Source organism: Helicoverpa zea, chromosome 21 (assembly GCF_022581195.2).
Source record: "Helicoverpa zea isolate HzStark_Cry1AcR chromosome 21, ilHelZeax1.1, whole genome shotgun sequence".
Lineage (NCBI taxonomy): Eukaryota > Metazoa > Arthropoda > Insecta > Lepidoptera > Noctuidae > Helicoverpa > Helicoverpa zea.
In genome coordinates, this window is record NC_061472.1 from 10,970,394 (window position 1) to 10,995,842 (window position 25,449).

Here is a 25,449-nt window from a genome sequence, read left to right on the forward strand (position 1 = left end):
ATTTTTTTATAAAATTGGTAAATTTATTATCAATATACAAGATATAATATGAATGGCATTTAGTTTTGAACGATGGAGCGCCACAGACGACACACGCAGGGCTAGGAGCGCAGATAGTGGCGCGGCGTGTACACGCGCGTCAGGTCGCGCTCGCTCATGGTGGGCACGCGCGGCTTCAGCTCCGGGATGATGGCGCTGCCCAGCACCGACAGCCCGTTACTCGGCCTGCACACAACGTAGCTCTTCTTACTACACTGGATACTTACCAGTAGTCAGTTATCTCCCCCCTGGGAGTGCGGAGAGTGCGGGTCGCTTGGAGACGGATGAGGATACCTGAGCGGCGCGGCTTCGTCGTCTGGCAGCCAGCAGTGCAGGGAGTACCCCCGACGCGTCTGAAACAACCGCCTTCTAGGTGTAAATGCTTGCCAATAACAAACTGAAAGCAGGTAGGTACAATGTCACATAGGTACGACACACAGAGAGTAACAGATTTGGATGCGCAAATATGACATCACTATATAGTATAAAACAAAGAGGCTTTCTCCGTCTTTATATCTCTGTGTACGCTTAACTCTTTAAAACTACCCAACGGATTATGATAATAGATAGAGTGATTGATGAGCAAGGTTTATATTAGGTATATAAGGCAGTGGGCGGTGGGGCACACGCAGCAGTCGCGCGACGCCTACCTTGACGGAGCTGCGGAGCTTGCTGCGCGACGCGCGGTACGTCTCCACGTCGGGCAGCGGCGAGCCGGACTTCTTCCTACTCTTCGACGCAAGGATAGAAGAGTCTGCAAACAATTATTTTGTGGGAAAATGTCCACTTAAAGTTAATAATACTTATTTCACGGCTCCAATGTTACAAAGTTAAAACTATGTACCTTAATTTTACGTAACGAGCCGGGGCATTGAAGTGAGTAAACATAGCATAAACCTCGAGACACGAATTTTTACACAGAGGCAAGGAGGGGCAAGGCCTGAACATGTGGGAAAGATTCCCCGGGTCCTCACCCCCCTCCCCCTCGCCTTTCAGGATTTTGAGGATATTTTAATGTTTTTATGAACAAAAATCTGAAAACAAGTCAGTGGTATTGACGCATGCTAGGTAACAAGGTTTGTCCTGATCTAAGAAACCTTTTCAAGCATACAGGGTTACTGGTAAGTAGACCGCATCCTTTCAGGAGGTGATAGTATAGGTCAATACGGACAAATTTGACCCTGGGATACACTGGGCAAAAGTTAACCCATTTCAAGATAATCGAATTTTAAGATCTTTTCTTTACAAGTCGTCTAGGTACATGTATACATTTTTATTACTAGTTAAAAGTCTTGTTTTTGCAGATTTTTGTGTGTTTTGTGGCTGTTTGGATAGCTAGATAAATGTAGATGTTTTTTAAGTATTCTGCACAAAAAAATGAAGAGTAATATTTTTGAGAAAATATCTACTAAAAAAGTAATTGCTGTTCGCTATAATTTCCTCTGTGATTTGTGCAGTTTTATGGTTTGTTATTATGTAATGATTCATCTTCTATCCAAAAACACACAAAAATCCACAAAAACGAGACTTTTGACTAATAATGAAAATTTATACGTGTACCTAGACGACTGATCTTGAAACTTGATTATCTTGAAATGGGTTAACTTTTGCCCAGTGTATCCCAGGGTCAAATTTGTCCGTATTGACCTATACTATCACCTCCTGAAAGGATGCGGTCTACTTACCAGTAACCCTGTATACTGCCAACTCTCTCGGTCAGCATAAGGAGCCTCGGCAGAGCGTTCGTTTTCTAGTCTTTGTAGAGTAAAATCTTATACATACAGTATACAGTATGTATAATAGTAGTAAGTACTAGGTACTTATAATATTCTACCTCCATGTACTCCCCTTATATGGCAAGTCAGCTAGATAGAGAATTGATAAAACGAAAATACGGAAGTGAATGTTCATAGGTGTCAGAGTGTGAGTGCGTACCCAGCGCCTCCTTCTTCATGGTGAGCGTGAGCTTGGAGTCGGCGCGCGCCCGCGGGGGGGGCGGGGGGTGGGGCGGCGCGGGGGGCAGCGCGGCGGCGGCGGGGGGCGCGGGGGGGCGCGCGCCGCACGCGCACGTCGCGCAGTGCCGGCACGTGCACTCCTGCCGATACGCTGCACTTGCACAACCGCTTCTCTAATCACTCAATTCCTTTTTATTTTAGCCGACTTCAAAAAAAGGAGAAGGTTCTCCAGTCGCCTGTTTGTTTTTTTTTTGTCTTTGTTACTCGATTTCTCGAAGACTAATTTGAAAATAACTAACACTTTGCTCGGCCCCTTCAGCTCGCTCGCCGCAAATTCAATTTACTCAATTTGGTTGGAATTATTTTATTTTTTATTTAAATCATTATGCGCGTGAGTCGGCACAGACAACTCATTTTGAATGAAACGGAACTTTTTATACGGATACATCCTAAGCGTTTTCGTAAGTATTTAAATTAGGATTATACGTAGGATATAATGATATGTTCAGTGGACCTGGCAGGACGCCGGGGCGGGCGCGCGCGCGTCGTTCGGGAAGCGCAGACGCATCTCGACGTCGGCGGGCAGCGCGGCGCGGCACGACCCCGCCACCGTCACCGACCAGCCGCCTGCGCACACCGCCGCTCCTTACTACTCACACACTACATCATCAGGTGCACACTGCCATCCCATTGCGGTAATACACACTCTATATAAAATGATACAGCTTCCTTTAGTTAGGCGAATGCGTAGACGAATTCAAATATAAAAAGGGTTTTTTGATATTATCTTATTAATCGCTTTAATAATATAGCTCGAAGCAAATTGCTAGTGTCTTTGCCCTGAATTAAGTTAGAATTTTAAGAAAAGCTTAAAAAGGCAATTGAAAATAACTTTAGGAAGTCAAGACTCTACAACTTCTAGAAGTCAGTCATATTATCAGTCATATATTAACTATTCAAAAAGGTAAGAACGTGTTTCGTAGCTAGGATAAGTGTATTTGAACCACGGTTTTACTCACCCGTGGATTGAACTGGTGGTACCTATTTATTACTGTGCGGATTTTATAAGAGACGCGTATGATGTCGCGTTCGCGAGACGCGGGCCGAGGTAGATATAAGCAGGTCACCTGGGGGCGGCGAGTCAGCGGCGGGCGCGGGCGGGCGGCGGCGGGCGTGGCGGCGCGCGCGGCCCTGCGCCAGCCAGCGCGGCGCCAGCGAGCACAGCAGGCTGCCGCCCGACTCGCTGCTGTCGCTCGACGTGGCGCCGCCGCTGCCACCGCCCTCCTTGAACTCAGGCAGTTTCACTGGGGACGAGTGAACCCCGGCGGCGTCACTTCTGTCAAGGGAGAAACTCCGAGATTTTCGTTTTTCCCCGAGGTTGTGGGCGGAGTCGTCGTGTGAGCGGTCAGAGCGCTCGTCGGGAGAGCGCGGGGGGCGGCGCGGCGCAGGCCGCGGCGGCCGCTCCAGCCGCTCCGGCCGCTCGGACCGCCGCGGCTCTTGAGCACACTCTCTTGAGTACTGCGTGCTCATGGATCTACGCAGTCTCACGGAATCTGATTCTGCCCTCTCTTTGTCACCTTCGTATGTTAATAAAACAATGTTTAAAAATATATTTATATTTTAATTTTCCAACTCTTGTTTACATAAATGCTCTCCTATTATCTAATATAACAAATAAATAACTAATTACAACAACCGTGCCCTTCAAGAGTGCTGCAAGCTGCACGATCGGCGGCCGGGCAAAGTGAAGCTTGCGCGGTCTCGCCTCTATTGCGATACGAAGCAGCTTTCCACATTGACCATATAAAAATATAGTTTGCTTTATTTTGGTGCCTATGTATTCAGGTGATAAGAATTAGAACTACTCGTGATATTGGTGTTTGGGTGCGGCAGTATGAAAGCATCGCGGGTGCCGGCGCTACTCGACGGGCACGGAGGCAGTGCGGTGCGGCAGCGGTGCGCACGAGACCGACAGCGAGGTACCTGCGTCGTGCCGCGGCGCGGGCGTGCAGCCGCGCCCGCGGGCTGCTGTCCGCTTGCTGCTCGGCTCCACGTCCGCTTTCGTCCCTGCTTCGCTTATCGACAGGCGCATGGGGCTGGTCGTAGCTGATTTGCTGCCAGGGGACGTCATTGTGATCTGATTTTTAGATCTGAACCGCTTTTCCCCATCACTATCAGTCATTGGAGATGTACCTGCGCTTTTCATATCTTTGCACCGACCCGATAAATCCCCTCGAGGCTTTAATTTATGAGGTGGACTGTAGGTACCCGTAGCCAAGTGCGCAGAGGGCACGTCATATGGCTGGGCGTGGTGGGACTGGTTGGGTGGGTCAGGCGCAGATGCTCGGCGATTATGGTTTAGATCTTCGTTGCCGGAGTCGAGGCTCAGGCTGCTGCGTTCCTCCGGGATGATGTCAAATGTCTGCTTGAAACGCAGAGAGTTGGAGCGCGAGCGTGGCTCCGGCAGCGAGGCGCGGCGCGGCGGTGACGCGGGCGCCGCGGGGGTTGGGGAGGCGGGCGCCGAGGCTGGCGGGGACGTGGAGGGAGGGGACGCCAGCGCCCCCAGCAGCATGTCTGTGATCAGTCTGTTGGCGTTGCTGCCGTGCTCGGTGCGAGGCAATGAACTGCGTTTGCTGTTTTTATTCGAGTCACTGCTCGTGTACCTTTGCATTTTCTCATAAATTGGGATAGGTATTCGTGATTTTTTATTTTTCATACTAAGATTTTGATTCTCATCGGAATTCGTTGTTTCTGGTGAACTCTGTGAACCGTTTACGTATTCCAAAATTTCTAATATTTCGATACATTTGTTACCGTCGTGTATTTCCGATTTTTGATATATTCTCTTGGCAGCGCGATCGTCGGTGGGTCGAGTCATAAGCGACAATTTTCCGTGTATTTGTTGCCGCTCGCTTTTTTGTTTTCCTAAATCGATGACGTCTAATCTTGAGTTATTCTTCGAAGATTTGAATGGATCTCGGTCGTTAATTGGCTCTAGTTGTTTCTTCCAAGTCCGTTTGGCTACATTGTCGTCGGATTTGGAGGTGACCATTCGATTGGGGCGGTGCTTGATGCGCATGCACTTGTACTCGTCCTGCGCCACCTTGGCGATGACGTCGTCGATGAGCGCGTTGACGATGGCGAGGCAGTCGCGCGTGACGTCGCGGCGCGCGGCCCGCTCACCGTCGCGGCGCGCGGCCCGCTCTCCGTCGCGGCGGGCGGCCCGCTCTCCGTCGCGGCGGGCGGCCCGCTCTCCGTCGCGGCACGCGGCTCGCTCGCCATCCCGCGCGCGCTGCTTGCCGCGCGACCGTCGCGCGCACTCCATACGCATTTCTCTCTTCCGATGCCGTCGGTACAGTCTCTGTTTTATTTTCTCGGGCATTCGATCAGCGACGTTGACATTTTCTTTATCACAGTCGCACTCGTTATCTGTTATTTGAATAAAGAACGACTCGCCTTTGTCCTTGGGGGTGTACACTTCGTTGTTGGCGGCGTTCTCCGGCAGCAGGTCCAGCACATCTATGGCGGAGCGCACGAGCTCGCTGCGCCTGGTGCTGAGCGCCCGGCGCAGCAGCACGGAGCGCGGCGAGTTGGGATCGTCGAGGCTGTCCACGAGACTGGTGCAGTCGGAGCCCATGAGGTCTGCGTCGTCGGAAGAGGAGGTGTTCACCTCCATGGACTCGGTGTGCGGGAAGGCGGAGAAGCGCGGCACCACGGGGTTGTCGTCCGCGTCAGGGTAGTAGCTGCCGGTGCCGACGCCGCTGATGAGCTCGTAGCGTGCGCCGCCCTCAGCGTCCGTCCGGCTGGGCTCGTTGTCGTTGTTGATGAACACGTCCGTCACATTGGATATCTCTATGTGCGATATCTCCGGCGGCGACTGGTGCAGCTCGTCGCGGAACAGCTTCTGTATCTGATGCAGCACGGCCTGGTTGACGGCGTCGTGCTGCAGGTCGAAGCCGCCGGGCGAACTGGCGCGGTTGTTGTTGGACTCGGCGCTGGGCAGCTCGTCGCGGATGGCTAGTGCGCTGGCGTCGGTCTTGTTGTTGCAATCGTCCTTGCCCTCTTCGTTTATACACAGTTCCTCGTTACCAAATATGATCTGATTGTTTGATGTTGGGCTCAAGTGAACTATTGTGTTCACTCCTGTATTTTGAAGCTTTACTTTTATTTCTTTTTCAACGATACTGATTTTTCTCTCGTTTCCCATGGAGGCATTCATACATTCTAATTGATCCGTCAAAGAATTAAGACTCTCCACTAGAATGTTAGATACGTACTCGTCAATATTAATATTGTGGGCGTTCTTCTGGCTGATTGTCGGAGGGCGCGAGCAGTGCGCGGGTTTGTCCGGCGATAGCGTGCCGATGGTGGGCGTGGCGCTGAGGTTGAGCGTCTCCGACACAACGATCTCCAGCACTTCGTAGGAGGGCGTGTGGACGGCGAGGGGCTTGTCGTAGGGCACCGCGTCGTTGTCGTCACGGTGCAGGCCGGACTCGCTGACGACGCCTGCGCAGTGGCCGCTCCGCGCGACCAGCTCGTCGAGCCGCCCTTCCTTGGCGGTCGGGTACGACGCCGAGTACGTTTCCGACGAGTCAGACAGCGAGCGCTCGTCGCTCACTGGTGACTGCGCAGATTCTTTGCTGGATATGGGCACGTCGTCTGCTGTGCTTGATTTTAATTCCATAGTGGTCATATCTGACGACTGCTGATCTGAATATTCTACGAATGCATTTCGGGCTGCCATAACATGGAATTTAGAGCCATCACTGTCGGTAAACATATTACTTGCTTTCTCTGCGTACGGAGATGGTTCGTGGCCGTGGGACCGATACGTAGAATCTGAAAAGTCAGCTCGCGTGTCCCTGTCGTGTCGCGACTCTTCAGCTCGGTCGTAGCTGTTCTTCATAGCGGCGCGGAGCATTTCGTCGCTGCCGCGGAAGTCTCGCGAGGAGTCGAGCCGCTGGCGCTTTGGCGAGGCCCAGCCGGCGCCGGGCGAGTGGCGCGAGGACGCGAGGCTGGACAGCGCGCGCAGCTCGGAGCGCGAGCCGTCCAGCGAGCGCGTCTCGCGGGCGCCGGGCGCGCAGCAGCAGCAGCTGCGGCACGGCTCGGCGCCGCGGCCCCACATGCGCCGCATCAGCGCCGAGCGCCGCATGAGCTCGCGGTCGCGCCGCAGGAAACGGTGCGCCGGCTCCGTGGGCGACCCGCTGCCGTCCCTGCACGGCGACGCCGACGCGCCCGACCGGTTGCTAGCGGGCGCGCTCTCCTCGGACTCAGATCTTTGTTGCGCGAGACGATACCTGCAACGTGACAAAGGCGAGGTCAAATTGGTATCCCTTAGGGAGTGTAGGTAGTCTGGTGCGAGCACGCGTGTGAACGATTGCGGTTGACGACTTACTTCCTCATTATAGTCTCGGGCACTGAATAGCGGCGGCGGAGCAGGCCGGGCGAGGCGCCGGCGCGCGGGGGCAGCTCGGCGGCGGCGCGCTCCATGGCGGCGCGGGCGGGACGTGTGGGCGGCGCGGGGGCGGGGGGACGGTACGCCGCGGCACTGCAACAACGACGAAGCGTATCACGGTATTGCTTATAATCATTCTAATAATCTACCACTTATCTCATAAATACATCTCCAAAATAACAAAGGCTACTTTTCTTTCTTTTTTAATAAAAGGTCCCTCAAGACACGGAGAACAGCTAGTATGAAAACAAAGACGGAGTTGTACTCATGGGTAGGTGTTTATGTTTGCTATGTATAGTAGACCGAGGCAGATGGGCATGCCATGTCGGCGATAGCGCGCGACGCATAGCGCCGGCCCCGCGCGGACCGCAAGCCGCAGCTCATTAGACGCGCGTCGAGAGCGCGCGCACTCGACCGGACCATAGAAAATATGCAAAGCAGCGAGTGCGAGCGCTGCTCACCACCAAGCTATTGACGCCTGATTACAGATTACGTACGATACATTATGGAATCAGGCGTTAATTTGCGGAAATCCATGATATAAAATATTAGGAGAACTACCTACTTATGTAGAGCTTATTCCGCGAGACAGTAAATCGACTGTACATAGTTATAAAAAACTAAATAAAATAAAAAATAAAAACTTTTTATTGCAGACCCACAAGTCCATAGAATGTTAGTAACTTGAAAAAACTTAAATCTAGTGTTAGTAAATACAATAAAAACATTTAAAACAACAAACTTAAATCTATTTTATGGCATGGGCTCTGACCCAGTGTTGGACGTAACACGAGTCCAGCCTATCCGCTGTAACGGCCAGGATGGTGTTGGTGCTGGCGCGCAGCCTGCAGAGCGCCGCGGCATACCGCTTGCGGAGCACGGCGTGGAAGCCGTCCACGTGCGCGTCCGCCTTATATGACCTGACTATGTTACTAGTCAGCGACTCCTTCAATCTGCACTAAGAACTTCCGTTTACGCGATTATCGTTGCTAAACTAAATGGTTACCTGCACGGCTGAACATTATTATGGCTTATGTTTAACTGATCACCAGAAATAGTAACAAATAGCAGACAAAAATAGTAAATGATCACCAAAATGAAACTCGCATTTTAATGTAAAATGATAACCAAAGTTTTAACACTTTGCTATCCCATTTAAGTGAAATTACTCCAAAATAAATCATGCGCAAGCCAAAAATAGTAAATGATCACCAAAATTAAACCACCATTTTAAAGTAAAATGATAACCAAAGTTTTTACATTCTGCTATCCTATTTAAGCAAAATGAGTCCAAATAAATCATTGTTATCCCAAAAGTAGTAAATGATCACCAAAAGTAGTGAATGATCATCAAAATTATACCAGCGTTTTAATATAAAATGATAATCAAAGTTTTTACATCTTGCTATCCTGTTTAAGTAAACTGACTCCAAAAAAATAAGTTCGGCCTGATACAATAAATGTAATAACATTATGGGGACCCTTTTCCTGCACTAGGGTGATAAATTGTCTATTGCATGCCTCTAAACAGTGCGATAAGAGTGTGTTTTCGAAGGAGTGTATTGAGAAACACATTCTTCTTCTTCTTTCTCCTGCCCTGTTCCCAATTTTACTTGGGGTCGGCGCAATCTGTCATTTTCTTCCATTTTCCCCTGTCACTCGTCATACTGACACTCACGCATGCATTGCAAGCCGGACACATAACTTAATATGGCATCATAATACTTTATTTGGTAATAAGCGTTCATTTTATGGCAATCACAGTGACTTATTTAGGCAAAAATAATACATTAATTTGGTCGTCAAGAGTTGGTGATCATTTACTAAATTTGGTGGTCGAATACAATTTAAAGTGAAGTCGTGACTAAAATAGCTGGTACTATTACATTTTTAGACTTTATTTTTCTGGTGTTCAGTAGATTTTTCTGGTTGCAAAACTAAGGGTATCAAAGCATTTTATGGTGGTCATTATATTTGTTCCCCATTATTATTACATATTTGCTTTATAAAAAAGCCAGCCCTCCGGAAACTTAATTTACTAATTACCGGCAGCTGTAATTTACTACTTTTTAAACGAAGAGGCAGCGCGCTAATTTTGCTTCTAGTTTCCCTTGCGTAATACAGCACTGTTCAAGAGAAGACTGATCCATTCTCGCTCGGAATATTCTCAGAGTCCGGAACAACAATCAAGGGATTTCGTCTTATAGTCCGTCCTCATTGCTGATTGACGCCGGAACACTCGGGAGTGGGGAGTCTCCGGGTCGGCGGTCGCTGCGGGGGTCGCCGCACGACGCCACCAAAACGTTCAACGCAATCACAATGACCCCTACCTTGCACATAGCAGATTTTATTTGGTGGTGCGACAGTCCGGGCGACGACGTCGTGAATAACTTAAAACAATTGTTAATGCCAAACTTTAGTAAGTACCGAAAAGTATAATATGTAAGTATTTAATATGTTTCGTTTCATTGAACTTATTAATGAAAATATGATTGAGTTGTAACGGGGAGTACGGGACTGCGACACGCGCCGGTTCAGATATAAATACATTCTCGTATTATTTCAGGCGAAGTAGTTGCAGAGACTGCGCGCGGCCGCTGAATACTTGACATAGTTGCGGCGCCACTCGGCCGTGCAGCGCCATGCACGCGAGCGCCACAATGTTCCCTATATGCTTGCCATAAAGCTGGAACCACACTTCGCTATGCGTTATTTGTTATGCGACTACGCTCAAATACTTGTTAAGTATGTGAGCGAACAAAAAACACGACATTCACACTTTGTGCCGGAGTGCCAAACTTGGTGCCGTTGTGCTTATTGTGTCCTTTGAAGTAAACCGATAGGTGAACGGATAGCCATATTTGTTATTCGCGCTTATGTTTTGCGGGCAAATATAGACGAATGAACCCTTCACACTTCGCCGTATGCACCCCCGAATAACGCGCATAACCAATAACGCATAGCGAAGTGTGGTTCCGGCATAATACACGTAATCTGTCAAACCGTACATCAGCGACATACGATTCACATCCGACTGAGATCCAATCACGCACGACTCAATTACGATTGAAGCGTATGTGACATTCCGCTATTTTTTTCTTTGAAATAAACGTTTTTAGTAGTAGTAGAGCAAACTACCGTATAGTAGACCAAATGGCAGACCAATCGCAAACCAATCGAAAGACATTGGTATACGATTGGTCTTATATTAGTAGCAGCTAAGGTTAATACTGCTATTGCGCTTCAATTTCTATTCAATTTTGACACTATTAACTTAGCAGAATCGGGCCCCAGGCCGGTCCACACTAAATATTATCGCGGGCCAATATAAATTACCAAATCAGTTGACAGCCGTTGACATGATATTATTAAGGACACAGATTAGGGTTTTAATAGAAAAGAGGGCGCGAAATTTTTTCTTCGTTTGAGGACTCTGCCTAACTGGTCAAAACTTCAGTCAAGAAAAATACGGGAGGGGAACGATTACCTTGAACGTAGGTACATTATTACAAATCTTCATACATTTATTAAAATAATGGGCCCAATATGGACGAACATTTTTTTTTATAAATAGGTATCAATGTTGGTTGATACTTTAAAATTTTTGTTTTAATCTGCCTCCAAATACTTCGGGAAATACTTTTCGCAGGCTTAGAAAAATAGCCTGTAGCCTTCTTCGATAAATAGGCTATCTGACACTGACACATTTTTTTCAATCAGACTGAGGAGTTCCTGATGAGGTGGATGAGGAGTGCCTTTAGAAAAACAAACAAACTTTACCTGTCTACTTTGATTAACACATTCACTGCGGCAGCGTTAAATCTAAACTTTCTACTAGTGCGATACGAGACAAATGCTGCCCGTATCTATATTTCCTGATATGCGTTACGGCTTCTATTTTGCCGTACCAGAACCTGACTTTCAAAGCCTATACAGACGTGGAAACCACCTATATCAATGGTTTTTATCAACAAATCGATAGACTATATCCTTGTATACACCTAGCTGCAGTCGCCCCGGGTTCTCTGTTATACTTTGAAAGATACAGAGATTTTTCAAAATCTTTCATTCGCGGCAATATATATGCCGTACAGCGTAGAAGTGAAAAAATGCTAGGGATGGGGTTTACTTCTGGAATGATAGTCGATGGTTTAAAAATATTTTTATTGTAGATATAATATTCATATTTATCAGTGTTATATTATTATATAAATCAACATAATTATGTAACCTAATTATATAATATGTATAAATATGTATTTATATTCTACCACAATCACACTATAGCGCCACCTAGTCCCAAATACATATAATGCATAGTATAGTTAGAAAATACACCCAGACCAAGACAACTAGACAAAGAATGTTTGATTTGTGTGGGAATCTAACCCACAACCACTACGCCAACAGACAAATTTAAAAAAAACTAAAAACTATTAAAGGACGTGTATGAAACTTAGTAAGTAGGTAGTTATTCCACTGAATTATTTTCACACTTGACATCTTTGGCATCAAGATGATGATTTCCCCTCTCTCTCTCTACTCAAATCCAGTTTTTTATGTGAACGTCTCATTGTAGCAGAACCGCGTAATATTTTTCACAAAAAATATTGTTACGTCTTGCTTACGGCCAGCACTAGCGCACACTGAACCGCCGCGCGGACGCATGCAGTGTGGTGCGGGGTTGGGGGGGTACGGCAAGATATTCGCCGTACCGCACTGAATGAAAATAATTATTTTACTGTGCGTTACGGCAACTATTTTGCCGTATATTGTTAGTGTACAATATTATTATATTAAAAGCAACAATATTGAAAATATCACTATCTCATTCCTACGCGCAAGGGAACTTAGATAAATCGCCCCCGCACAGTACGCAAAACAAGGACAACGAGCTACCGCACTGGCTGAGAGTCAAATACGGCCAAATACTTGCCGTAACGCAGTGAATGTGTTAAGACTCTCGAAAATTTTACACATGCATGAACAAAAGGGCTATCAATATCAAACTTGACAATGAAATCAAGGGGAACTCCTTAACTCCTAAACACAAGCTGGTTGCTACCGACTGGGTAGCAACCAGCTTGTGTTTGGGCATATTTTCTGCATATTGACAAGGACTAATAACACCATTATGGGATATCTAAGACTGCTACTGAGGCTGCTTGAAGTTTTGGTTCCGAACACTGAAAACCATAAAACAGGTAAAAAAAAAAACTGGCCTAGTGGGCAAAGAACCAACCTCTCGAGTATGAGGGCGCGGGTTCGATTCCAGGTCAGGCAAGTACCAATGCAACTTTTCCAAGTTTGTATGTACTTTCTAAGTATATCTTAGACACCAATTACTGCGTTTCGGATGGCACGTTAGGGTGCGTCCACATCTGGCGAATGTGCCGCGAATGCGAGCCTTGCATGAGTTGCGCTAAAGAGGTGCACCAAGCTATTGCAGTGACTGCACGCGCGCAGCTCGCGGGCAGGTCGCAAACGGCTCGCGAGCTGCGCATTCGCGGCACATTCGCCAGATGTGGACGCACCCTTAAACTGTAGGTCCCGGCTGTCATTGAACATCCTTGGCAGTCGTTACGGGTAGTCAGAAGCCAGTAAGTCTGACACCAGTCTAACCAAAGGGTATCGGGTTGCCCGGGTAACTGGGTTGAGGAGGTCAGATAGGTAGTCGCTTCTTGTAAAGCACTGGTTCTCAGCTGAATCCGGTTAGACTGGAAGCCGCCCCAACATAGTTTGGGAAAAGGCTCGGAGGATGAGGATGATGAGTGAAAGGGACACAAAAAGTGTTCTATTGAAAAGTCCCCCAAGTGTGAATGTTGAATTTGTTTGTAAGTTTAGAGCTGGTGAATTGTGAGTTTTGATGCAGAGTCAGCAGGTGCAGTCGAGTATGAGTGTAGCGGCACTGACCAGCGACTGCGCAGCGAGCGCGGCTCGGGCCACGCGTCGCGCAGCGTGCGGAGCGCGTCGCGCAGCGCCGGGGACACGCCGCGCGCGCAGCCTTCTGGAACAACGTCACACGTTCATCATTACTCCTTACTACTACATTATTATACTAGGACATTTCTCAAATAATCAATGTTGCTCATCATGACTAAATAAAAGATCGGCCACTTCGCTTGGAAATGTCGGTTATAACCGGCGGAACCCGAACCTCGCGTAACCCGTCCCGGAAGAACTTTAGCAGTAGGTAAAATATTCATATCCATGCATGCATTATTATGCAAAGAAACATTGTAGATCTGCTCAAAACATGACCCCTATTATGGCCTAGTCGGGTAAATAAAAAGCGAGTGTGCACGAGGTCGCACCGCTTCCGGGGCGCACTTCCGCTCGCGGTTACTTTTGACAATTCGGGCGGTCGAGGCCGCCTCTGCACAGGCGAGCAAGTGCGCCGCACTCGACTGAACTCGTCGTGGCTACTTCAATACTGCTATATTTGGACATGCAGCCGAGCGACGGCGTCGTCGCTTGCACTGACTAATCATGAGACAGTAGTGCACACGACTGACTCACAGGCTATTTCAGTGGCATTGAGATAAGGGCTTTTATGACTTACTGTCTTACTTACTGTAAGTATAGGTTCATATCTGCAGAAATGCGTGAGTGTCCTGTATGTATGAGCGACGCACTAACGAATCATCGGTTAGGTGTGACTGATTGAATGTGATTTGTCTGTTTTGGCGTTACGCGACGCATGTTCCGTCAGCTATGAACCTCCCTAAGGAAGACGCGAGCGGTGAGCACGGAGCTTGGTGACCATGTGTCTATGATTCGTGTCAATAGATACATAATTTGGAAGACAACGCATATTGACACCAGTGTCTGCTAACAGCAGCATTTGTGTATATTGTTATGGTGACGATGAATCCTCGTTTCCCTTGAAGACGCGGTAAAATAACTTGAGAATGATAAACGATCTGACTGTAAACACCATTGAAATTTAAAATGTTTTAAGTTGTTCCTTCTAAAATATATGGGTGACATAAATACTTCATTTGTTAGAAAGTAACACCCAGTAGGCCTGTAGGCACATTAAATACTTTGTGTTGCGTTTAATAACATAAGAAATCAATGGTCAAGAGAACAGACCGTAGTGCTGATTATACACGCGCACAACCGCTCGGGGACAGATATGATACCTAACTCAATTGCGAGATAGCTGGACGACTGTTCTCTGGCTCTGGCGTGTGTGGTGTCGGTATGATTGTGACACCACCGCTGCGCAGGACACTAATGGTAGGTGATTGTAGCATCGCTATTCTCTGCGATAATAATCTACAAGTACAGTGTTTGTTTGAGCTGTGCCCACGACTGCGACCGGGTTGTAAGTACTGTCAGTGACATCAGCGCAATGCACCACTTGGCATGTTTGTGAACAAATTCACGCTTGCCGCGAGTTTCGCCGCTGCTAGCCGTAACGCCTGTTCCCGGAGCGGTTACAGCGCAGGTATAGGCAATAGCACTTTGTTTACAAACAGTGTCGCTTCGTGACGCGCCTACGCGCCTCCTACCTTAGCAAATACACTGCAGCCTGCAACTACTTTCATAAATGAAACATATCGCAAGCCTCGTGATTATTATTAACTTACAATGATCGAGATACCTCATACTGCCTGTCATGATTCCTGACTGAGGTTTTAATACTGTCAAAGATTTACAAATCGTCATGACCAGTGGTAGGTTCTTGGCCTTAGCGGAATGTGTTCTGTTTGTTTGTTTTGCTGTGGAACTACTAACAATCGATGTGATCAGGGATATTTATGATTCGATTTATCCTTTTCTCTTTTTTGTGATGTTTACGCTTCATGCATGTTCTCGTGAATACGTAAAGATTAACCGATTTATAGACATTGATTGGTCGCTAGGTCGCTATCAACTTCGTGCCGTAACAGTTCGCCCTCCAACAACTGGCCAAGGTGCATAGATGTGATCATCAAAACCTAAGACTTGTATCTTGTATTGAGCAATCTCAAAGCGGAATGAACCGTTCAACATCGCAAAGGATGATGATGATGCCAGACGCGGGGGCTGCTGGATTGTTCGAAAGAGTTAACGCGGCTCTAACGCTCCCGCCTGACCACCGCTGGCTAATTTATTGCTTACTCATTAGAAAAATACACTTTCTTGCTTTGCCTTAATGACCTTACATAAACGATAGCTTTCTTAGAAGGTTAAACCTACATATAAAGGGTTTTCTTTTTCTTTGAATAGCGCCGTAGGATTTACAACGCAAAAATTCACCAGTGGTCAGGCGGATAAGTTCGCGGTAGTACATAAAGGGTTTTAGTCAGTAAAGTCCGACACCCATGATGATATCTCATCTAAAAAAAAGGTTGAATAGTCTCACTGCACAATTTCGCTTCGAATGAAATGAAACTATCTTGACAATGTCCTACTTGCTTTGGTGGCAAATCAAAAAGCTGCATGGCATTCTAAGTAAGTTGGCTATCCTGGAAACATTTCCATCTGAATAAAACTGAGTGCTTATGCAGTCCACTTTACAGCGACCATGCCTGAGATGACCCACTGACCATGTATTCTGTTGTTACATACATATGGAATGAAAATAGTGTGAATAGGCTCTCAGGTCATTTATATAGTCACCCGAATGCACAAAGCAGCACTCATAAATATTGTAAGTATGTACTTAAGTAGTGATGAGGTTCCATGCGAATTTGAGAAATGCGTCACTGGTGGGTGTCAGGGAGACGGCGGCGACAACACAAGCGCGCCAGTGCGGCGTGCGGCGCAGCTGTACGTGCTGTAAGCGTCACATACAGCTTACAGCATCATACCGCTGAACAGCCTGATCGATACTAACTTGTAGTCGCCGATGAAGCGGTGGGTGGCGACTCTCCTCACCTGCCGTGTCGATCTCACTACTTTACGTATAATAACAACAGCCAGCTATCCGGTCGGAATTTGATTTAGTTTCCGTTGTCAACAAATTCAATGACGTTAAGTGTGTTACGTTTTGAGTAGATTCGTGTTCGACTCCCAAGGGGGATTTTCCGGAACACGAGTCTGAATGTGGTGATGGTGGTATCGGCGGCGGCACGCGACGCTCGTCTCAGCTCAGCCCATGGGCTCTAGCCGGGTGCGTGTGCGTGCGGCGTGCGGCCCGCGCGCGTGGCCAGGCGGGACTGGCGAGTGGCGGCGAGCGGCGGCGCGCGCCGGCGAGGTCGCGAGTCGACAGCACCTCAATGAACTTACTCACTAACCTCCGCGCACCGGTTTCACCTGCGGCTACCCTCGACTACCATCTGAAACCTTTTCTTGATTGAAATGAGACTTTTTCTTCTAAAAGCTGTTGGATACATGAGGTTCCTACGTAGTATGCAGTTTTGTGTAAGTTTATATGATGTAACAGCCGCTCGGGTCGATCGAGCAAAGCTTGGCGCAGTCGGCTCGTGGATGGATGACTATCTTGACATGACGAGTTCCTCTATGTTTCAGAAATCGTTATATCCCTAACGACTTCCAAAGTCACAAACCAAAATATCTGACAGCCTTTCATAGCAAGGAGCCAGGTGGACAATTCAGTAGAGGAAGTCTCAAAAAAAGAAATGATCTACAGTTGGTCCATGTAAAATATAGATACAGACCTACAGATGATATCTGAGAAAAGAACATGTAGGGTAACGGTAGAAGCTTTTGTGTATTATTTTAAATAAGTTAAGTAAGTGTAGTGTTTTATGCCCATTTTCACCAACAAATACCCAAATTTAAGGCTTTCCTAAGAGCATTTAGGGAACACTTAATACGAATTTCGTTTTCACCAAAGCTTAAGTGTCTCCTTTATTTTTGGGGGTGCCCTTATACTAAGTGACATTTAGTTAGGGAAACGTTAAGAGATTGTTGGTGAAAACGGGCATTAGTGTAGTAGTGTTGTTCGTATCTGCACAATGAGCTTAATGGTATTTTGTGTAAAAAGAGCCAAAAACTATATTCTAAAAACATATTTTTTCCACATTTTTTTATTTCTGGGTGACCAAGACTTATTTGAACAAGTCGTCACGTTTTTACCGTAAGCAGTGTCGGCTGCGCGTATAATTATTGCAATCATTTTTAACGCGTTTTAACGCTCCCGTTGCGCTCTCGACGCACACTGACAATGCGTAGTGTGGCCACTTCAACGCGTTAATACTCGCGTTAAACCCTTTGACATACCGCCACTTGAGTTATCGCCAAACGGCATTGTTAATAATAATAATAAATAAGCCCCGCATCTGAGGCGGATGACGGGGAGTAGCGACCCCGCGGGGCTATATATCCGAGTGCTCCAGGGAGAGTACACTGTCCCCCATCTCCGGCTTGCCGGAGTGAAGCATGACGGGGGATGGGTCTCCCGCCTCTTGGCTTGCCTTGATCGGCCGGTCAGAGTGGAGTCGCTAGAGCAGGGTTAGCAGCTCTGCTCGAAGGGTAGGTGCCTCGTGGTAAGTGGCGAGTGGGCCGGTGATGCTGGACCCACAGGGAGCGCGTGATGTGCGTTTAAAGTCCGCCGAGGTATCCTCACCTTTCAGCCGCTCATGTACCTGTTGCCCTCTTGTTGCGATTTAGCGCCTGATTCCCGGGGGCCCAGTAAGTGAGGTGGCGAGTCTCTATCTGCCATTTTTACATGTATTTAATACATTATCATCGGCAGGTGCCATAGTTCCCGTAGTTTCCCCATTCCTAGTCCATTAGCATCCCATCACAATAGCCCAAGTAGTTTTCATCCATAGTTAGCAATAGTTTAGCACAGAACCGGGATTGTCCTTGGGTACATTTCTATAGTGTATACAGGGATAATCGTAGGTTTTGTGTCACCATTTCATTAAAGTTGTCTCAAAAGGGCTTCAGCGTGTTGGCTTCGGCCCCACGTTCACCTCCCAAAAATCCGGGACTCTGTAGTCCTAAGGTCTGGTAGAGACATACAAATTAATAAATAACCATAGGGGAGTCGCTAGAGCAAGGTTAGTAGCCCTGCTCGGAGGGTAGGTGCCTCGTGGTAAGTGGCGAGCGCTGTTTCGTGAACGTCTCTAAAACCCACAAAGCGATTTCGTCGACCCGGGAATCAAACCCGAGACCTCGTGCTCGACAGTTGCGCTTGCGACAGCTAGACCAACGAGGCAGTGAACCTACAGGTTACGTCATTTTAGATTACGTCTGTTCTATTTTAAGATTTATAAAATGTTACTAAAGTTCCTATTTTATTTAAATTATTATGTATGTCGGACTTAAAGGACAATGAACAAGTTCTTACTCTTAATATGTGCAATTGAAGTTATGAAAAAGACTTAAGTTTTTTTGCCTCCTGACAATTTTTTATGGATACCCTATTATACCATACGGCCAGACATGGATGACAAAAAAAAAAAAAAAAAACATACCGGCCGAATTGAGAACCTCCTCCTTTTTGGGAAGTCGGTTAAAAATCGAGAAATGATGACGATTTAACGATCTGGTCAAATTAACATGAACATTTCATGAAACGCAACCATTTCATTAAATGCTTAAGCTTTTCATGAAGTGGTCAAATCTACGATATGGCTACGACATATACATGGATCCCCATGGATACGACATATATATAAGTTTCCAGAGAAAAAAACCTAAGTACAAAAAAATCTTAGTTTTGGGACATTTTTGGGACGCAATGATACCTAAAGAAATGAGAAAAAAGTCAGTGTCAAGTGATAGGCGCGAGCGCAGCGAGCGTGAAATTTTTGAGTCTTGGAACACAAAAGTCCTCCGACTCCTAAACAGCAGCAGCTAAAAATCGTCAGCGTAGAGCGTCAATTGTTTTTTGCTACTTCAGTGCTTTAACTTTTTGTTAGATTGAGGACTCAAAGAGTAGCAGAACAAATGAGAAATAATATGCAGATATGTGCCGACCGAGATGGCACCCGGGGCGGACCGCCCCCTTCCCCCCCCCCCCCTTTACGCCGCTACTGAGTTCAATACACATGTTATGCTTGGCTGTGACTGTGTGTGATGTGTGTTCAGTCAGTGCAACATCGAAATAAGTAGGTAAGTGTTTCCAGGAACGGTTTCGCGTCCCCAAGGATTGCAAGAAATATGCGAAACTGACAACAACTTCTGTAGTCGGAGAGGCACTTAAACAAGAAGGTAGTGGTTGAATCCACACAAGCATAGCTAATTACAGGAGTTGTGATCTATGCCTAATGTAGTCAGGCATAGAGACACGTAAAACATTGCTATAGCTTTATACTTAAGGCGACGAATTGGTCAACAATAATTCCATAACCGGCACGCGCATCTAAGGCGCCAAAAGGGGTCGGAGCGTCTGAGCGGGGCGAGGATAACAATACCCGCGCTAGCTTATAACTAAAAGTCGTAAGCGACAAAATGGTTTTGTAATTTTATTATTTTGAAATGATAATTTGATAAAAAATCCTTCTACAATTTTAAAGAGTATGTATATACTCAACTACTAAAAAAGTTAAGAGGCTTAAATCGGTCCCGTTTGCCCATAATATGTGAATCTCTTTTTAAAAAGAGGTAGGTATGTTTGATATATTTTTCTCTGTTATAAAAGTTACCTATTCTCTTAAGTAATATGAGCAACAGTATATTATAAAAGTTACCTATTCTCTTAAGTAATATGAGCAACAGTATATCCCAATACGAGTGACACGCAACGCACGCAGCCAGGGGCGCAGGCTGCGCGGCTAGTGCAACCATTATGTAAATAGGTGACCCGATTCCGCGACACGAACAATCGTAACCTGAGCCCGCCAGACCGGTCGGCTTTGTTCCGGCGCGCGACACACTCACTGCGCACTGCACTGCACCTACAGCGACATTACTGCAATTTTATCGCAATATTACCAGTACATTTTTATTTACATGGAGATGATTACGTTTTGAACAATTGTAGTTGAAAACACAGTCAAAAAAAATTTTTGCCATACGATGACCTAGCAAAACATTTCACGGCATTGTCAATCTGTAGTTAACGATCACAATAGCGAAGTAAAAGTATATGACAAAGCTGAGCAGCACGACCAAAAAGGTGGTGCCGGCGAAAAGCAGCCAGCCGGCGCACGCGGCAGCCACCGCGAGCGCGAGGCCAGCCAGCAGCTGCGCCGGCGCGCACAGCAGCATGCCCCACACGTAGACGTCGCACAGCGCGTCGCTCTCAGCGGCCGCGGCCGCCAGCAGCAGCGCGTGCAGCGCCAGCAGCAGCACGCCCAGCGCGCCGTGCGCCAGCCGCAGCGCCCGCGCCGCGCCGCCCGCCGCGCGCGCCACCAGCGCCGCGCCCGCCGCGCTGTACAGCCACAGGTACGCCGCCGCGCCCAGCGCGCCCGCCAGCGCCGCCAGCAACGCCGCCGCGCGCAGCGGCAGCCCGCACGCGCGGTCTACCACCGGGCACCGCTCCGCCAGGTAGCCCATGCCGCCTGCGCCGCCGCTCTACCTCACTCTACCGAAAGTGTGATGCCCACGCACCACACTCAACACGACTCTTACTGACATATTATTACCGCACCATAAACAGACGTTGACACACGACACTTGACAAGCCAACAAGGATAGAACGATTCAAAGAGTTTACCTACAATGATTGAGTTCCGAATTTCGACGGCCACTAGATCAGGGGTATCCACCAAAAAACCTGTCATTGTAACACTAACCACAAGTTCATTAGTGGGGTAGCTTCTGCGGAAGAATATTGAAGATAAATCCTATACAACATTCCTATCTAGTCTGAAACGTGTGCCTAGAAGTAACACAGACCTATTTCTGGGTATCTAGAAACTCTCTGAGAGAAATGCATACCATGTAATGTTTTGTATGTGCAATTTTATTATAAACTAGCTTCTGCCAGCGACTTCGTCCGCGTTAGATTCGGACTTTGTGCAAAGAGAGGAAGAAATAATAATCACCAGCCTATCCAATTATCCAAATCTATACGTACCTAGCCTATTACTACTTAGCTTTAACAACTAAAGCTACACACGCGACGGAAGCTTAAAAAATGGAGTATCTTCTCCCGTCTTTCCAACATTTCCCATTACTGCTCTGCTCCTATTAGTCGTAGCGTGATGAAATGTATCCTATAACCTGCCCAGGAGTATGAAGAATGTTTGTGCCATTAGTCATCAAGTTTCATTAAAATCCGTCGAGTAGTTTTTGTTTCCATAACGAACATACAGACAGACAGACACAAAAATGTTACTAATTGCTATAGGCTATAGGCTTTTTATCCCGGTACGGGAAGTAGTTCCCACGGGATGCGGTTGAAACCGCTGGTAAATTATATAATTGTTTTCATTAAAAATGACAAAATAGTTTGCATGGTATAAGGTGAAGTGTAATGAGCCAGCACTTTGTAACATGCATACAGTATGAGCAATGAGCAAGTGTTACCTGCGAGGGCGCGGCGCATGCGCAGCGCCAGCAGGCGGCGCAGGTCGGCAGCGCGCGCGCGGCGCGGCTTGCTGACGCCCAGGCGGCGCCGGTGCCGCGGGCTGCGCGCCGTCGGCCCTTCAGCGCTCGACGCTTCCTCAGAGCTCAAGCTACACTTTTTACTCCGAGCTGATTTCACATTCACTGAAGGCATTTCGATGGGGGGCAGAGAGAATTTCTCAGGATTTAAACATTTTTTTGGCCAAAAGTCATCGGAACTAGACAAGTTAGTGGAGTCTTTGGGGCTGGGCAGCTGTAACGGCGGCAGGATCTTGTTGTAGGGGACCAGCCGGCGCCGGTAGTCGGTAGTCCGGTAGCTCGAGCTCGAGTTGAACCACATGTCGGTAGCGAACAACGACTCGGACACGGAGTCGCGGCTGGTGCTGAAGTCGAGCGTGCAGTTGCGCGTGCGCGTCACACTCAGCAGGTTGAGCGGCGCGCGGTGCACCGTGGCGTTGCCCAGCTCGAAGCTGGGCCGCGAGCCCGAGCTGGCGGTGTTGTAGTCGTCGTCGGAGGCGGGCGCGGCGGGCGCGGCGCCCGGGGGGCTCCACAGCGTGAAGGGCGCCACGGGCTGCATGTTGAGGAAGGCGCGCGCGATGTGCGCCGGCGCCGCGGCCAGCGTCGGCGGCTCGGGCGACAGCACGCCGAACGGGTGCGTGAAGTAGAACAGGCACAGCGGACGATTCTGTCGATACAACAACATCTCGGTACTTAATTATCTACATGTACTGCATGTAGTTTACACGGTTTTTACCAATACCTAGTAACTATAATGATATATTACAAGCAAGAGTTACTTTCTTTGGTTTCTGTTTCTGTGTTTTTACTCACAGATTTACTTGAAGCTGTCCGGAATACTACAATATCAGCTTCTGTAAGATATCATCTAATCGTATGTGTGTCAGAAATCCAAATAGACCCAGGCTTATACGTGAAAGCATATTTTTTCTAAATGTCATGAAATATCATCAGAGTGATCCCGATAGTGTAAACAGTCCTCAGTAACAGGCGTGTTATAATAAGGAGAATAGACTGGACAGAGGTTGTGTCTGTACAGGCGAAGAGTAGCTTTCCACAACAATCACTACGTAGTATAAAACAAAGACGCTATTCCCCGTGTCCGAACGCTTAAATCTTCAAAACTACGTAACCGATTTTCATGCGGTTTTTTTAAATATTTAGATAGAGTGGTTAAAAAGGAAGGTTTAATGTATAATACATTAAATAGTGGGGAAATACCTACTCTTATCCCGTGCGAAGCCGGGGCGGGTAGCTAGTACCTCATAAAGTACCTTCGCTTCACTCACACTGTGTGCTCACACGTATTCTAAGTAATTACTTCTTCTTCTTCAGAAGAAGAAGAAGACTGCAAGTAGGTAGATAGTCACACTACAGAAAACCCACCTTTACGTCGTCAGTAGAAGTTGACGCATCTGATCTTCCGCCATTCATGTTTGTTTGCACTTTAATGGAGGACTTCTCAGGATATTTTAATGTAGCAGTGAGTGATGCGGCCGAGCTGCGGCCGCCACATCTCGAGAGTAGCTGACAGAGGCACGACACTAATAGGTTCACACCGAGCTAGTAACACGTAACAATGCATCCGATCAATCAGTGTTTGCAAATAGTATCCGAACAGCAAGTGCGGGCGGCAGCGCGGTGGCGGGCACACTGCCGCGCCGTGGCTGGCACTGCGCGGCCCGCGCCAGGGCAGCACTCATATGCTCGACCTAACAGGAGCAGAGCATTCGTGGTGCTCGTCTACGGAAGTCAGCAATCGAGCCTGCTGAGCTTCTAGCTGCTTCAAACTGAATTTTGGCCCTCCTATTTCGGTAGTAATGTTTTCATTTGCCCTCGTCTACGATATGTGGTCCTCATATTACATAGTTACAAATGTAAAATGAGCAATTTATTAATTTAATTATTTTAAAAGTATCTATGCGAAGTTCCTTGTCAGTTCGTCTCCATGAGACCAAATCCTTGGAACCGTGCACCCAGCTTCTGATTTTTGGTAGGACCTGTCATAAGTCTATTTAAAACCGCAAGGTTTGACTTGACTTCTTGAATCGACTAATGACGGCACGGCAAGTTAAACAGTTAGCGAGTACATCCCTGTGGCGGAGGGCGAGCGGTGCCGGGCGGCGATGGCGCTCGTCACCCAGTTCCCGCGGCGGGCGGCGTGCGCAGCGGGAACAGCCTGCGACCAGCTCCACTTCAGAGTGTGGCTGACGAGCTCGTGCCTGCCGAGGGAACTCATCTCCTGTCACTACTCACCCAAGCTTCATCTCCTCAGATTTCGCAAACTGTTAGTTAACCGGTTTGTGTTTTCAAACCGACTTCCCAAAAGTGGAGGAACTACTTTCTGATTTTCCCCAATTAGTAGCAATAGTTAGACGGTAGGTATCAGACTTACTGACTTCTGACTACTTGTAACGACTGCCAAAGATATTTAATGACAGGCGGGACCTACAGTTTAACGTGCCATCCGAAACACAGTCATCGGTGTCCAAGATATACCTCCTTAAAAAGTACATACAAACTTGTAGTTATTTGAAAAGTTACAGTGACACGTGCCTGACCTGGATTCGAAACATAATTATTGTAAATACGTATGTACATAGCAAAGTACTTAATATATAGCAAAAAACCTCGTTACCTGCCTCGTTGGTCTAGCTGTCGCAAGTGCGGCTGCTGAACACGAGGTCTCGGGTTCGATTCCCGAGTCGGGCCGAAATCGCTTTGTGGGTTTTAGAAGACTTTCACAAAGCAGCTCGGAGCCTGGAAGCTGGTGATTGATACACCCGTGCATCGGAGAGCACGTAAATGTCGGTCCTGCGCCTGATCTCTCTCCGGTCGTGTCGGATTACCGTCCCATCGGGCTATGAGAGTTAAGGAATAGTGAGTGCACCTGTGTCTGCGCAAATGCTCGTGCACTATAATATGTCCTACGTAGTTGGCTAATCTCATTACATGAGAACAGCCGCCGTAGCCGATAATCGGCTAGGAGGACATCATCATATAGCAAAACTACTCTTTCCGAGATGGTGGGATGGTTTTTTTATTTTTAATATAATGGTTGGTTACAGCTTGGTTTATTATCATTATCATCAAGTCGGTTTATGGAAACCATGACAATTCGAGGGCGACTTTCATTAAAAATATTCATGCATCGGGTACATGATATTGGTACATAGGATAAGGCTAAGTATATTGGCTTGTTTATATTGGCTTGGATCTGACTTGATGATGGAGACAACAGAGAGGGGAATTCCACTTGTAGCAAGTACCACGTGTTTAGGCTTATTTCATTCGTACTGGCGAATGTTGTTGAGTGCCATTTCAGGCTTGACTAGGAAAGCCAACTCTCTAAAGGGCGGGCGATAGCATCAACGTACTTATCTCAGATTGGGATTTTTTTTATTCCATTTTTGATCTCAGATCAAAAGTTCCAGCCGCTATGATGAATTCCAGGTTCCAACCGATGAAAAGGGCATAACGATTCTCACAAAACTCAGTATCGGTCCGCATCTATGCAATTCACACCCATACACATCCGGCACCTCCGCCACCTAACAACGGTTT

At 47.4% G+C, this 25,449-nt stretch overlaps 1 protein-coding gene across 1 annotated transcript; it reads right to left on the bottom strand.

Moving 5' to 3' along the window:
• Window positions 1–23,092, bottom strand: LOC124641065. Its single transcript, XM_047179072.1, has 11 exons — window positions 21,829–23,092; window positions 16,277–16,312; window positions 13,363–13,456; window positions 7,390–7,542; window positions 3,917–7,291; window positions 3,122–3,528; window positions 2,509–2,621; window positions 1,975–2,134; window positions 690–793; window positions 334–392; window positions 1–225 (listed from the first exon to the last, which is right to left on the bottom strand). The coding sequence occupies exons 1-11, from the start codon at window positions 22,568–22,570 to the stop codon at window positions 102–104; spliced, it is 5,367 nt and encodes a 1,788-aa protein (XP_047035028.1). The 5' UTR covers window positions 22,571–23,092; the 3' UTR covers window positions 1–101.
• Between the last annotated feature and the right edge of the window lie 2,357 nt (window positions 23,093–25,449).